Source organism: Mauremys mutica, chromosome 2, assembly GCF_020497125.1.
Source record: "Mauremys mutica isolate MM-2020 ecotype Southern chromosome 2, ASM2049712v1, whole genome shotgun sequence".
Classification (NCBI taxonomy): Eukaryota; Metazoa; Chordata; order Testudines; family Geoemydidae; genus Mauremys; species Mauremys mutica.
Window position 1 is genome coordinate 162,089,921 of NC_059073.1, and position 15,183 is coordinate 162,105,103.

At 39.1% G+C, this 15,183-nt stretch overlaps 1 protein-coding gene across 4 annotated transcripts in view; it reads left to right on the forward strand.

The window, feature by feature from the left end:
• CTNND2 (catenin delta 2) overlaps positions 1-15,183 on the forward strand; it is a 1,196,137-nt gene that overhangs the window by 765,961 nt on the left and 414,993 nt on the right. For all 4 annotated transcript variants that reach the window (XM_045005428.1, XM_045005429.1, XM_045005430.1 and 1 more), the window contains one exon: positions 5,438-5,690. In XM_045005428.1, coding sequence (XP_044861363.1) covers positions 5,438-5,690 — 253 coding nt within the window. The remainder of the gene's footprint in view (positions 1-5,437; positions 5,691-15,183) is intronic.

The following is a 15,183-nucleotide window of genomic DNA, read 5'->3' on the forward strand; positions in this document are numbered from 1 at the left end:
GGGTTATCTCAAACACCTCAGACATCAGTCACTCCTCCCTATCAAACCTGCGCCTGCACCAGAGTGTTGCACGGAGGGAAGTATAGGAGCTGACTACTCTGGGGGATTACATTGCACCAGAAGACTCTCTCCAGCTGTGGACTTACAGCCAGTCCAAACAGTGCAAATGGAGCAAAATGGGCCAGAGCATCTGTAGACGGGTTGGACTCACCCCTGCGGCGCCTCCTGCTGGTGACCCCGGGAATTAGCTCTGTTCAGCACTGGAGCGCCCTCTGCAAGCCGGTGATCCGCCTGTCTTCAGGCCCCCCGTGTCTCTCCCTGGACCCGGTGCTCTTTTACCTGGGGTGCTGCCCCCTGGCAGTAACTCCTTTCTCTCTGGGTGTCCCCTCCCCAGGGAACCCCCACCTTCTATCCCCACCTTGCCTCAGTATTTGGCTACTGCCAGTCATTGTCTAGCCCCACATCCTGGGGCAGACTGCAGTATCAGCCTACTCATCACTGGCAAGGAGGGTTTGGACCTGCTGCCTTGGCCTACCCCTGGGCTGCCCTCTGCAACCCCCAGTACCTTTTGGCCTTGTGCTAGGCCGCAGCCTGGGGCCTTCCAGGCCAGAGCTCTTCAGCCTTTCCCCAGCCCTGCTCCACTCAGGTACTCTATTTCAGCTCCCTGCAGCCAGGCCCATCTCCTTCTGAGGAGAGGCTGAGGGAACTGGGATTGTTTAGTCTGCAGAAGAGAAGAATGAGGGGGGATTTGATAGCTGCTTTCAACTACCTGAAAGGGGTTCCAAAGAGGATGGATCTAGACTGTTCTCAGTGGTAGAAGATGACAGAACAAGGAGTAATGGTCTCAAGTTGCAGAGGGGGAGGTTTAGGCTGGATATTAGGAAAAACTTTTTCACTAGTAGGGTGGTGAAGAACTGGAATGGGTTACCTAGGGAGGTAGTGGAATCTCCTTCCTTAGAGGTTTTTAAGGTCAGGCTTGACAAAGCCCTGGCTGGGATGATTTAGTTGGGTTTGGTCCTGCTTTGAGCAGGGGGTTGGACTAGATGAGCTCCTGAGGTCCCTTCCAACCCTGAGATTCTATGATTCTATGATTCCTTCTGAATGCAGAGAGAGACTGTCTGCTTGGGCTTCTGGCTCATAGCCTCTTATAGGGGCCAGCTGGGCCTGATTGGGGTGTGGCCCAGCTGCAGCCACTTCCCCAATCAGCCCAGCTTAAAAGCTGCTTTCTCCAGCCACATTCCCCTCCCAGGGCTGTTTTTAACCCTTCAGGGACCAGAGCAGGGTTCCACCCTGCTACAGCATCTAACAATCCCCCGCAATTAGTGGGTTTCTGAGGCCCTGTGGAACCTCCCCTTAGGCTGGGAGGGGATCCGTTAGCATGGGGCGGGTTTCGCCTGCCCCGTTTCCTGGAAACCCAATAGATACAGCATCTAACAAATAATGTTTACCTGGTGCCTTCACGCACCTAACTCCAGTGTAAGCCTTGGAAAATCTTGCCTGTACTTAAAATGCATGAGCATGTATACACACACACACACACAAAGAAGCAAGATAGGCCACAAATGACAGAATTAATCTGAACTTTCTGGATCTTTATATTCCCTATTTTTTCGTGACAATAGAAGACTCTTGGAAGTGACCCTGTAACTCTGTCTACATTGGAAAATGAACTATTGCTCACAAAATTACCTGGCTTTAGTTTTGAGCAGCTCTGGGACAATTTGTGGTTCCAAGCAGACCTCTTTGTTTTCAGCTGAGCTTTACTTTGTTTTGTGGGGTTCATTCATATCCAAAAGCCAAAGCAAAATTCAGAGGGTGTACAAACCCACGTGATTTAAAATCAAAGAAAAGAATTGCACAAACATCCCCAAACTGACGTGTCTGTGTTTCAAACACATCTACTTCGGGCTTGGTACACTTACGGTTTGCAGCGCTGGTAGTTTGCAGCGCTGGTCATCCAGCTGTGTAGGAGCAGCGCTGGTGTGTGGCCACACTCACAGCTACCAGCGCTGGTGTGTGGCCACATTTGCAACATTTGCAGCGCTGTTGGGAGTGCTGCATTATGGGCAGCTATCCCAGCATTCAAGTGGCAACAACGTGCTTTTCAAAAGAGGGGGGTGGAGGGTGGTGTACTGTGACAGGGAGCGGGGAAGAGAGAGTGAGTGGATTTTTGGAGCCAACACTGTGTGTTAGTTTCCTGGATTGAAAAATCACAAAATGTTCGCGAGCCCTTAGTCTTAACTCTTAATTGCAAACAGCCTGCCTCCAACACGGACTCCCCGCTGTTTCACTCACTCCCTGTGGTGTACTGTGACAGGGAGCGGGGAAGAGAGAGAGAGTGGATTTTTGGAGCCAACAGTTTAGCTTCCTGGATTGAAAAATCACAAAATGTTCGCGAACCCTTGGTCTTAATTGCAAACAGCCTGCCTCCAACGCTGTTTCTCTGTCAAGCAAACATTCACTCCCTGCCTCTCATTTGATCGTTCACAGCCAGGTACAGATAGCTCCTGTTTGCTGTGATCAATGTTTGTTTTTTAGATAAGCAGTTCAACGGAGCTCCGATCGGAGTTCACAACAAAACAAAGAGAGGCTGCATAACAAAACAAAGAGAGTAATTTAGTTAAAAGCTTTCTGGGATATCTCCTTATTCCCTGGAGGCCAATAAAAGCACTGGTGTGTGTCCACACTTGATGAGCAGTGCTGGATCACCAGCGCTGCAATCGCTACACCCCAACCTGGCCAGGTGTACAGCCAGCGCTGCAGCCAGGGAGTTGCAGCGCTGGATGTGCCTTGCAGGTGTGGACGGTTACTAATTGCAGCGCTGGAAAGCCTCTACCAGCGCTGCAACTTGCAAGTGTAGCCAAGCCCTTAGGCCCACTTTGAACATGTGCCTACTATTCCTTACTGGTTCACTGGAGACCTACCATAGTTGAAAAGAAAGCAGATCTTAACAGGAATTTCTTTAAAGGCATGTTTTATGTAGTCAACTATTGGTCTTATTCTTTCATATTCTAACTACCACAAGTCTGTGTACATTATAATAAAATTCTAAAGGAAATAATAGCTTGTTAGGATGACATAATTATGAAAATAATCAGAATGAGTCAAAAAGCATGTAGGTGTTAAAAGTGTGATAACTAGCTTCAATTCGTACAGTTGCTTTATTGATAGCAACTCAAAAGAGAAAATAAGATGGAAACAAAATAAGTATCAAATATTTTTTTAACATTTCATTGAACTGTGGTGCAAGAAAAAATTATGAAATACATGGGGCACTGTGGCAATGATGGGCAATGAAAAGCTGTCTATGTGGCGATGAAAGGCCTCCTTTTTAGCAAAGTTATTACTTAGAGCTTTTTGCAACACTCCAGATTTCAGTGAGAGATCAAAAGTTAACAGCATTCCCCATGTCATAATTCCAACTCCTAAATATCAAGATCTTAATGCAGTTCATCACTCCATTTCTTTCATTTCTACTTGTTATTTTTACTATTTTTTCCTAACATCCGCTTTTTAAAATAATTTTCTTTTTTCCTCTGACACTACATTTTTTTCTCAGTTAATTTTACTTATTCCCTGCTATTAAAACGCTGCCACCTTTTCAGTATCTTGTTAATATAATACTGCTGAATCCAAGAATTTTGGTTTGGTTTGTGAACAGAGTTTATCAGTATTCGGATACAGTTATTGAATTACAATTGATCTCTCTTTGAAACAGAAGTTTATTCTTAATATATATATATTATATTATATAATATAGGTTATTCATTAAGGAAATATACAACATGAGATAAAAGACAATATCAAAGCGAGATTTTTCTTTATTGTATTTTCATACAGACTAACATAACTTTATAGTATTGTATTTTTATGTCTGTTAACCACCAGATTTTCAATATTATGACATCATAACTGTTATAACATAAATTCTGTGATTCAACTCACTGTTCATATACATCAAAATGAAAAGTACAAAAAAAAAAGGAAAACTAATAAAAGACAGAAAGATACTAGACGACATATTCTTGGTGAAAAAAGTATCTTAACCTTGTCAAGTACTAGTGTTAGATGGGCCCTATCATACAAGCACTATTAACTACTTTTTTAGTATTGCGTTTTTAATTTTTACATATACTGCAATATGAAACCCTTAAAGTTGTTTCATGGAACTTAATGAAGTATACAAATTATTTGTAATTATGCATCTGAAATGTAAATGTGTGTATCAAAAGAAATGACAGGGAAAATTATTATGAGATCTGGAACTTGAGGATGCATGTTCACCTATGATTTTGACGTAATCAAATGATCCTGCGCCTGGACCCATTGCCATTTATGGAAGAACTTCTGTTGCATTTGATAAGAGCAACATTGGGCCCATAATGAGCTCACTTACAGTGTATTTACTTTTTCTGCTGCTCTGAACTCTCTCATAGACAGGCGTGGCTTTTCATTTGTTCTTGTTTCAGGGCCAGTAGGTCATATAGGAACTAATCCTACAGTCCTTACAACAAAAATCTAGTTGACATCATCAGGACTGCAGAACTTGGGTCTAAAATTGCTGCTGCTAGGAACCCAGTACTCATGGCATACTGAAGTGTGCTCTACTGTAGTGGTGTAATAAAAGGATAATGGACTATGAAGCAGACTAACAAGATTTTTAAGGTGCAAAATCACTGAGTCACTTTAAATCTATTAGTTAAAATGCTCTGAACTGTTGATACAATAATCTTGATGAGTACATTTCACTACCATTTTAGACAGGTAGAGACAAATGTGCATAGTGTAATTCTCTTTCAGGATGAGGTAGTGGATAAGTGAATCTTGTTTATAGTGATATCAATAAAAATTGTTAATGCAAGCAGGGCTGTGTGTTGAATATTTTACAGGAACTGGGACCCCAGAAGTGGGATGACAAGTAATCCCTATATTTTTTAACCTTTAATAGTCATTTCCAACCCAGACGTTAGAGCCTGGTTCTGCTCTCGTTTGGTGGGAGGTTTAGCTGTGTAAACACTGCAGAATCAGACCCTTAGAGCTGTTGAAATTTAGCTCGACTACTTCCATGCTCTTCTCATGATACATACAAAACTTGCATTGAGATTTTGTTGCTTATGGGTTTTTTTAACTTCAGATTAACTCATTCTTGAATATGATGTAAGCAATTCAAAGCCCATCTCAAAGAAGTATTTCTGCCTAATATCTGTGTAACCATTTTAAATATTATTTAGTCTATGAGTGGCATGCTATTTAGAATTTTCACTTGACAATAATTTACCTCACTGCTTTCAACTATGACAGTGTTGTTCTTTTTTTTCTCATTCTTTTCGAACCCCTGTTTATATGTGTGTATTTTTTTTCCTCTGCCTAGACCTGGTTAACCATTTCTGTGAACAGGTCCTCAATTTTTTACTTTGTCCCTACTTTCCTGTCGTAGCCCCATCTTCCCCTGGTGTCGACTCCGTACCCTTACAGCGCACAGGCAGTCAGCACGGCACACAGAACGCAACATCGACCTTCCAGAGGGCCAGCTATGCTGCAGGCCCAGCCTCCAATTACGCAGACCCCTACCGACAGCTGCAGTATTGTCCTTCTGTTGAATCACCATACAGCAAATCTGGGCCAGCCATCCCACCAGAAGGGACCTTGGCTAGGTCACCTTCCATTGATAGCATTCAGAAAGATCCCAGGTGGGTGAAACCTTATTTTGTCTACTATTACATGTTGATAAAGAAGAGTTATAATTGCAGTCTACTTCTTGTATTTCAACTATGGTGTATTATTAAAAAATGAAACAAAAATTGTGATTTGTCCTACAAAAGATTCTTTGTTTGAATTAGAGTTGTCTGTTTGAATGCTTTTTTTTAGTATGCTCTTGTGAGCTCTCCTTTAGAACAAGATGGCCTTCAGTACATACATTTGTCTACCCTTGCTAGGGCCACCATGTGAAATACTATGAAAATAAATTATGCTGAGACTATGGCACAATGAGTCCTTGAATCTTAATTGTGATGGCTTAGGTTTTCCTTTTCTATTCAAGGAGAAATTTTGTTCTTCTGTAAACGTTTAATAATCTGCAAAGTGGCACCCGAGTGCTAGGCTATGAGAATAACAGTGATTGAGAGATAGCACATGCCCAGGTCTATATTTCATCTGAAGATACTGTAGCTAAGCTCTGCCAGTACATGACAGCAAAATGATTTGCAGTGTAATTTTCAGTAAATGATTGTTGCTGCCTATAAATTTAAAATGTAGAGCCTCTTCTCTTCATAGAAAATATTGGCCTCTATGACACATATGCACTCTGTGGTTGTATACATATAAATATAAAATATAGTCATCATTGCATTTTCTAGGTATACTGGTTTGTTTGGTCAGTAATTTTATGGGGGGTTTATGATTCTTGTAAGTTAAATTGCTTTGAAGTTGAAATAAGACTCTTGAGAAGTTACATAATTAAGTTTTTATTCACAAATATTTGACTTCTTAAAATGTGTATTCATTTGTACAGAATTTTCTGTGGTAGATATTGTGATTTTGTTGCATGGTATTTAGCAACAGGAACACCCAAAAATGTGTCCCCAACAAGGTCGTTAGGGAGATGTTTGACCAACAAGAGACATAAGATATAATGGCAAGATTTTCCTTCTTTCACTATAGAAATGAACTCTTCATAGCCTTAATAGCCTGCACTCTGTACATGTTGACTATCTGTATAGTAACTGCCTCACTAGTCCAAGAGGCCAACAACAGATTAATTTCGTGGCACATCAGGGACACTACTGCTTCTAGTACAGCTCATTATGCTAGTGACCCACTGCTGATGTGGGTATAACTGCTGTCTCCTTATCCTTAATTCTTGATGCTACACCATATCTTTGAATGAGGAGGAGACAACAGGCACTGTGTGTTTTAGGTTATATATATATATATATATATATATATATATAATATATATTATATATATATATATATATATATATATATATATATTGGCACACACAGATAAAATATCAGCACACTAACATAATTTACCCATCTAGAAGGTCACTAAATACTGACATTTGTTCTATGGTATTGAATTCTTGATGGGGATACTATAGAAGGACTTTTGCATGCAAAAACACTCTGCCTTGTAATAATACCTTGTTTATGCCATACAAAAGATGTACAGGGACTTGAAATATAAGAGAAAAATGAGATTGATTGCAATAAATACATTTAGGAAAAATATATTGGAATTGAAGGCATTCCTCCTTGTGCTGAAGGAAAGCATATGTACTATATTATGGTGGTGTTGGACATGTGGTTTAAAAAGATGTAATCTTTGTGGAAAATACACCATTATCACTGTAATGTTGGAATGATCAGCACCTGCATAGGTTATATGCTAGCAAATGTCAAACTTGTTCCTTTTGTAAAATGATTTTGTTTACTTTTGCTTGGTGCTCTAGCCTTATTTTCCAGCTGGTTTTGTTTCTCTTCTCCTTCCAATGTAATGCATGGAATTATATGAATACTAATTTCAGTAAGAACATAGGAGATGGAATATTGACATCCACAGATGTAAATAGAACTTGGTAAGCTTTACACAGAAAGAAATTTGTTTATCTACCATTTTTCATTTCATGAATTAATCATAAACAGGCTGTTATTTTTACATTTTTTTTGGTAACAGGGATTTATATTGTAGTTTATGCAAATATATTTCATGTTGTAGATTACTAGTGAGCTAGTGACTGCATCTATTGCTTCAAGTATTTGTTATCTGCATATTCACAGATTGTGTTATTTGGTTGGTTACCTGAGTCACATGGTAGTGTTCTGAAAAGCAAATTAAAGCGGGGGTGGGGAGGGAGATACAAACACTGTCAAAGCCAGTTGTATGGATTTTACTGAAACAAATGTAAGTGTAATTTTCAGTAAATGATTGTTGCTGCCTATAAATTTAAAATGTAGAGCCTCTTCTCTTCATAGAAAATATTGGCCTCTATGACACATATGCACTCTGTGGTTGTATACATATAAATATAAAATATAGTCATCATTGCATTTTCTAGGTATACTGGTTTGTTTGGTCAGTAATTTTATGGGGGGTTTATGATTCTTGTAAGTTAAATTGCTTTGAAGTTGAAATAAGACTCTTGAGAAGTTACATAATTAAGTTTTTATTCACAAATATTTGACTTCTTAAAATGTGTATTCATTTGTACAGAATTTTCTGTGGTAGATATTGTGATTTTGTTGCATGGTATTTAGCAACAGGAACACCCAAAAATGTGTCCCCAACAAGGTCGTTAGGGAGATGTTTGACCAACAAGAGACATAAGATATAATGGCAAGATTTTCCTTCTTTCACTATAGAAATGAACTCTTCATAGCCTTAATAGCCTGCACTCTGTACATGTTGACTATCTGTATAGTAACTGCCTCACTAGTCCAAGAGGCCAACAACAGATTAATTTCGTGGCACATCAGGGACACTACTGCTTCTAGTACAGCTCATTATGCTAGTGACCCACTGCTGATGTGGGTATAACTGCTGTCTCCTTATCCTTAATTCTTGATGCTACACCATATCTTTGAATGAGGAGGAGACAACAGGCACTGTGTGTTTTAGGTTATTTATATATATATATATATATATATATATATATATATATATATATATATATATATATTGGCACACACAGATAAAATATCAGCACACTAACATAATTTACCCATCTAGAAGGTCACTAAATACTGACATTTGTTCTATGGTATTGAATTCTTGATGGGGATACTATAGAAGGACTTTTGCATGCAAAAACACTCTGCCTTGTAATAATACCTTGTTTATGCCATACAAAAGATGTACAGGGACTTGAAATATAAGAGAAAAATGAGATTGATTGCAATAAATACATTTAGGAAAAATATATTGGAATTGAAGGCATTCCTCCTTGTGCTGAAGGAAAGCATATGTACTATATTATGGTGGTGTTGGACATGTGGTTTAAAAAGATGTAATCTTTGTGGAAAATACACCATTATCACTGTAATGTTGGAATGATCAGCACCTGCATAGGTTATATGCTAGCAAATGTCAAACTTGTTCCTTTTGTAAAATGATTTTGTTTACTTTTGCTTGGTGCTCTAGCCTTATTTTCCAGCTGGTTTTGTTTCTCTTCTCCTTCCAATGTAATGCATGGAATTATATGAATACTAATTTCAGTAAGAACATAGGAGATGGAATATTGACATCCACAGATGTAAATAGAACTTGGTAAGCTTTACACAGAAAGAAATTTGTTTATCTACCATTTTTCATTTCATGAATTAATCATAAACAGGCTGTTATTTTTACATTTTTTTTGGTAACAGGGATTTATATTGTAGTTTATGCAAATATATTTCATGTTGTAGATTACTAGTGAGCTAGTGACTGCATCTATTGCTTCAAGTATTTGTTATCTGCATATTCACAGATTGTGTTATTTGGTTGGTTACCTGAGTCACATGGTAGTGTTCTGAAAAGCAAATTAAAGCGGGGGTGGGGAGGGAGATACAAACACTGTCAAAGCCAGTTGTATGGATTTTACTGAAACAAATGGTTGTAAATATTTTATTGTAGTAATCACTCAGCTCTAGACCTAAATTATTTGTAAATAGAAATGAAAGGGTGTGACATCCTTGAGTAAAAGTGTTCTGGTTTCAAATAGAAGTCAGTCTTATGAAAATTAGCTTGATACACCAAGTAAAAGATTATTACCCGATTTTTTTTAACTACTCTGGCAAGAAGGAATCAAAGTGAGTTGAAGGTGGGGAAAAACTCAGTTTCTCAAGTTAAAGTCATTAGTTTAATTTGAACGATGAAGTTCTGGCCTGTTTTACACAGGTAGTGGTAGAGACAGGGGTACAAGATGAGGAGGAATGGTGTTGGACATCTGTCCCCATGCAACAGGAACTCTCACAGGAGCAGCAGATAATACAGACTCAGCACCCCTTGAATTCTATGCACAGATCCTGTTTAACTTCCATGAGTAGGATTCTGGAATCTCAGGAATCATGGTTTGGGAACACTGATAGGCTCCTTACCACTAATAGCAGCACTAGAACAGAGCATGTAATTCTCCTTTAGCAGCAATGGTAAGGAGCACTGCTGAGCATGTTGTGTCCTGATCTGTAAGAGGTATATTCCACTGCATGGGCAAAATGCCTTACTAAGCTGCCCCTATTCACCACATTACCAGCAACATATTGACAAATTGGAGGGAGTTTAGAGAAGAGCAACAAAAATACCAGGAGAGTTGGACAGATTGATTTATGAGGAAAGATTAAAAGCTTGGCTAAAAGAATAATGAGGGCAGAGAGACAAAACACCCCAAATACTTGAAGGAACACTGAGAAAAGACAGAAATCATTTAACATAGTACACAGAGGTATAATTAAGAGTAATGAATGAAATTAAGAAACAAAATTTGGGCTGAATATCAAGAAAAGCCTCCTGGTGGTGAGCTGTGTTACCCTGTGGAATTGATTTCACAGGAATATTGTTTGAACTCTTTGAAGCTAGACCGAACAAACACCAGAAAATGTATTGTAGGGAGCAATCTTCCATTGCTCAAGGGATAAACTGGGTGATCCAATAGGTCTTGAACTTCCATGACACTGTGATCTATTTCTGTGTTAAGAAAATTTGTGATGAAATGAGTTTTTGGTACTAAATCTGTATGATCTGTCAGATTTGTCAGTGGGTCACTAATGGGCTAAACTAAAAAAAAAAGAAAATTGTAAAATCTGGCAGAACAAGATAGTAACAGCAGCAGTCATGCTGAAAAACAGTTCAGCAATACAATCAAAACTAACTTCAAATAGAATAAAATGTAATATCCCATAGGTATAATGTACCATTGATATATTATCCATTTCCATGTCATAGTGAATGATATTGTTATGAGTTTTTACTGTTTACATTTTTATAGTATGCTGTTTTTGATAAATATGTTTCAAACAGCACCTTTAAACTATTTATACAAAATACACTGGAAAATCCAATGAGAACACACACAAATGGTGTGTTTACCAAAAATGCTGTACTTTCTTAGAATACTCATAGAATGATAATCTGGAAGATCCCTTTTTATGACTTTTTAATTCGCCCCCCTCCCCCCAGCACTTTCTGATGAAAAATGTGACAACTAAAATAGATAATTTAAAAATGTAAATAGCATTAAAAATACAAATAACTGGTAGTGGCACATTACTTTTTTGAACTGTCCAGGTAGAAATCAGCACAGTTAGTGATTGTACCAGCTATTGCATAATTTAAATTTTATATCCTGAGGCATTCCTGCTGTGCTTTTACTTTCAAAGTCAAAGTTCTGATTGATTACCTCTGTTGGGGTTAATTTCCCACCACACAGAGAATGAAAGCACTGACTCACCACCTTCAAAGTTCTTAAATCATAAATCTCTCATTGTACAAAGGAGAGAAGTAGGCTGAAGCAAAGCATCCTGTGTCCACTGTGAACCATCAAAACCCATTTTGCATCACTTTCTACAAAGAGCTGCAGTATATTTTCAAACCTGTCTTTGTAAAGCTTTCTTTTCCCTGTAATAAAAAGAATCTCATTACGATAAGTGGCAATTAACATATATGCTTCAATAAAAGTACAATAAAAGTATAAGACATTGGCTCTTTAAGATAAACTAAAATATTTCTGCAGGAGTCCTTACAGTATATTCATTTGGTTTGTTTTAAGGATTATCATAATATTAACAGAATTGCTTTACTATAAATCTCAATAATAGTGAAAGGCGGTATTACAGTGTTATGAGAGAGGCCAATAAGAATATACATGTCAGTCTGTGTGTGCTTGTGCAAAGAAAATTACTCTGTGTGTGTGTATGTGTACATTTTTATTTTTAAAAATTTATAAGGCAGTGTGATATACTTGTGATAGACAGAAATACGAAGCAGGCAGTACCCCAGGAATAGTTATTAGTGACTTCCTTTTCCCTATTAATACTCCCCATTGCAAAGATGTCCATTTGTAATTTTTTTTCCAGTGTTCCTTTCCCAACCCATTAAACTGGCAGAATCAAGAAGCTGTAGCCCTAAGGTGATAATTTTGCAATTGACGGTGCTAGCTGTATCTTTCTCTCTTCCAACAGGATATCTATTCTGTTTTCCCTTTCTTATTGCTGAGGAGATGGCATTTATCAATAGTCATCTAAGTGCAGAACAATGAACCAATATGAAATATTAAAATCAAAGGGATGATCCAAGCAGGCACATAATTCAAGACAATTAATATGGACTCAGGGCAAGCCTCAGGTGCTCACCCAAGCCATCCCTCCAAATGAAAGGGATGCGTTCTCATTTTGCATATAGAATAGCCATGAGAAAGGGTAACAAATATAAAACAAACAGAAAAGGGGGGAGGGGCGCGGCAAACATAGCTAAAGATGAAGACTGCTGATATAAATAGGACTTATATTGTGCCCTAAAAACTGCAAACATGGGATTCCAGCAACCTGCTTGAAGAGAGTGCTCCAGATCCAACGACTCCTGACCAAGAATGTCTAGCTTCCAGTTTGGTCAGGATTAAAGGAGAGCATCCCTTCCCAGGCCTGTAACTCTTGGGCAAAGACTTAGGGAGAGAATGGGGTATTGCCCAAGTTCCTGGGATCTAGATTATGAAAACTAGATTTATAGAACACCAAGACTATGAATTGTGCCTTTTTGTATGCTGGCAACTGGTATAGACTCAAGAGAGTGGTTGTAAGTGATCTGAAAGGGTTAGGGCCTGCGGAGGAAATGGGGTGACATATGTCTGACTCAGGTCACTGTAGGATAAATGTGGTTCACTGTTCAACAGACTGCTTTCTATGTTAGATCTTTATTTTCACTACATAGCCTGACACACACTGTTTATCAAATGCATTTCGTTGTGTGGTACAGAAAAATCTCTAGTGCACTCTAAGAAAGAGAAAAGTTTGTTTTTCGTAGCTCATGTCATACTCTCGGTCTTTTCTCTATGACTGGATTTGTTCTACTGATGACACAGAAGTTTGTATGTGAGCCCTTTGTTAGATCCATCGCTCAATTTTGTTGCCATCCCACCTTTAAAAGTACTCTAAATCCCATCAGTACACCAACTCATGATATTGTCATGGTTGGACATTGTAATTTCATTATAGTATCGTGGCATGGACATTGCCGGTCTGTTGGGTTTGACTAGTGAGTCTGCAGTACTTAAAGCTTCCAATATATATATAGTGTCCTTTTCACTTAGTGGCATATTTACTTAGGTAGATGATGTCCCATCTTATTAATATCTTGCTGTTTGATGTGAATGTTTGTTTTACATCTGGTTAAAGGCATAGTGTTCTCATTTATCTCCTTTGTTCCAGAGGTGGGAGAAAGCACAAAGCCAGGCATAGTCTTATTACCAGTGCAGGACAGCAGAAGGGTTATTGTGATGTAAGTAGTAGTAATGAGCCCCAGAGAGTATCTGAATACCCTGAATACCCTGGCAGGCTGCAATGGCTGTGCTGTTAGAAGTGCTGACTTACAACCTTTGAACAGGTACAACAAGGGATGTTTCCCTGCATTCACTCAGACCTCTGAAGCTACTGTGCCTTTTATCAGCATAATACTTCCAGGTACCTGCACTTGGATAGTGCACTTCATCCCCCTCTCTCATCTTCCTCAACTAATCTTAGGCTTGTGTGAGCCATAATCAAGCTTCTAATAGTTGTTAGGCCATAATGTGATTTTGTCTGTGTTAGCCACACATGTCCCTCAATATCCTGTGGATCATCCTGTGCACACTTTAACAGGTGCAAACTCTGCACAATGCCTTTCTCTGATGAGCAATACAATTCTAAAAAATGGCAGTTCTTGTCAAGTAAATAATATGTATTTTAAAAAAATATGAGCTAATATTTAAAATATTTAAAAAATATGTACATGAGAGAACAGATGAGCTTCAAAGTGTATTTCTCTAATGTACTAGCAAAATAAACTGTCTTTAAAAGTCTCTGTATTACCCCTCTGCCTTAATTTTGTCATCTGCAAAATGGGGATAATAATAGTTACCTTCCTCACAGGGATGCTGTGAGAATTAGTTATTTTATAAAGTGCTTTGAAGATGCAAAGCCATGTTCTGCTCTTACTTATGCCTAGGCCACCTCCACTGGAAGTATGGCAAGGAGTGGTGTTTAGTTTGAGGAGATTTCTTCAGTTAGATCTTATGCTGAGGAAATGAAGGGGAAAATCATGTCAGAATCTTGCTAGTCAGTTTTTTAAAATAGACGATGCACCTCCTTGTCTGACAAAGCCTCATACTGAGAAAGCAGGACAATCAGCGAGTTATCTTACATGCCTATACACAAATGCGAGAAGCCTGGGAAACAAGCAGGGAGAACTGGAAATCCTGGCACAGTCAAGGAATTTTGATATGACTGGAATAACAGAGACTTGGTGGGATAACTCACATGACTGGAGTACTGTCATGGATGGATATAAACTGTTCAGGAAGGACAGGCAGGGCAGAAAAGGTGGAAGAGTTGCACTGTATGTAAGAGAGCAGTATGACTGCTCAGAGCTCTGGTATGAAACTGCAGAAAAACCTGAGAGTCTCTGAATTAAGTTTAGAAGTGTGAGCAACAAGGGTGATGTCGTGCTGGAAGTCTGCTATAGACCACCAGACCTGGGGGATGAGGTGGATGAGGCTTTCTTCCGGCAACTAACAGAAGTTACTAGATCACAGACCCTGGTTCTCATGGGGGACTTCAGTCACCCCGATATCTGCTGGGAGAGCAATACAGTGGTGCACAGACACTCCAGGAAGTTTTTGGAAAGTGTAGGGGATAATTTACTGGTGCAAGTGCTGGAGGAATCAGCCCTTCTTGACCTGCTGGTCACAAACAGGGAAGAATTAGTAGGGGAAGCAAAAGTGGATGGGAACCTGGGGAGGCAGTGACCATGAGATGGTCAAGTTCAGGATCCTGACACAAGGAAGAAAGGAGAGCAGCAAAATACGGACCCTGACTTCGGAAAAGCAGACTTTGACTCCCGCAGGGAAATGAAAGGCAGGATCCCCTGGGAGAATAACATGAGTGGGAAAGGAGTCCAGGAGAGCTGGCTCTATTTTAAAGAATCCTTACTGAGATTGCAGGAACAAACCATCC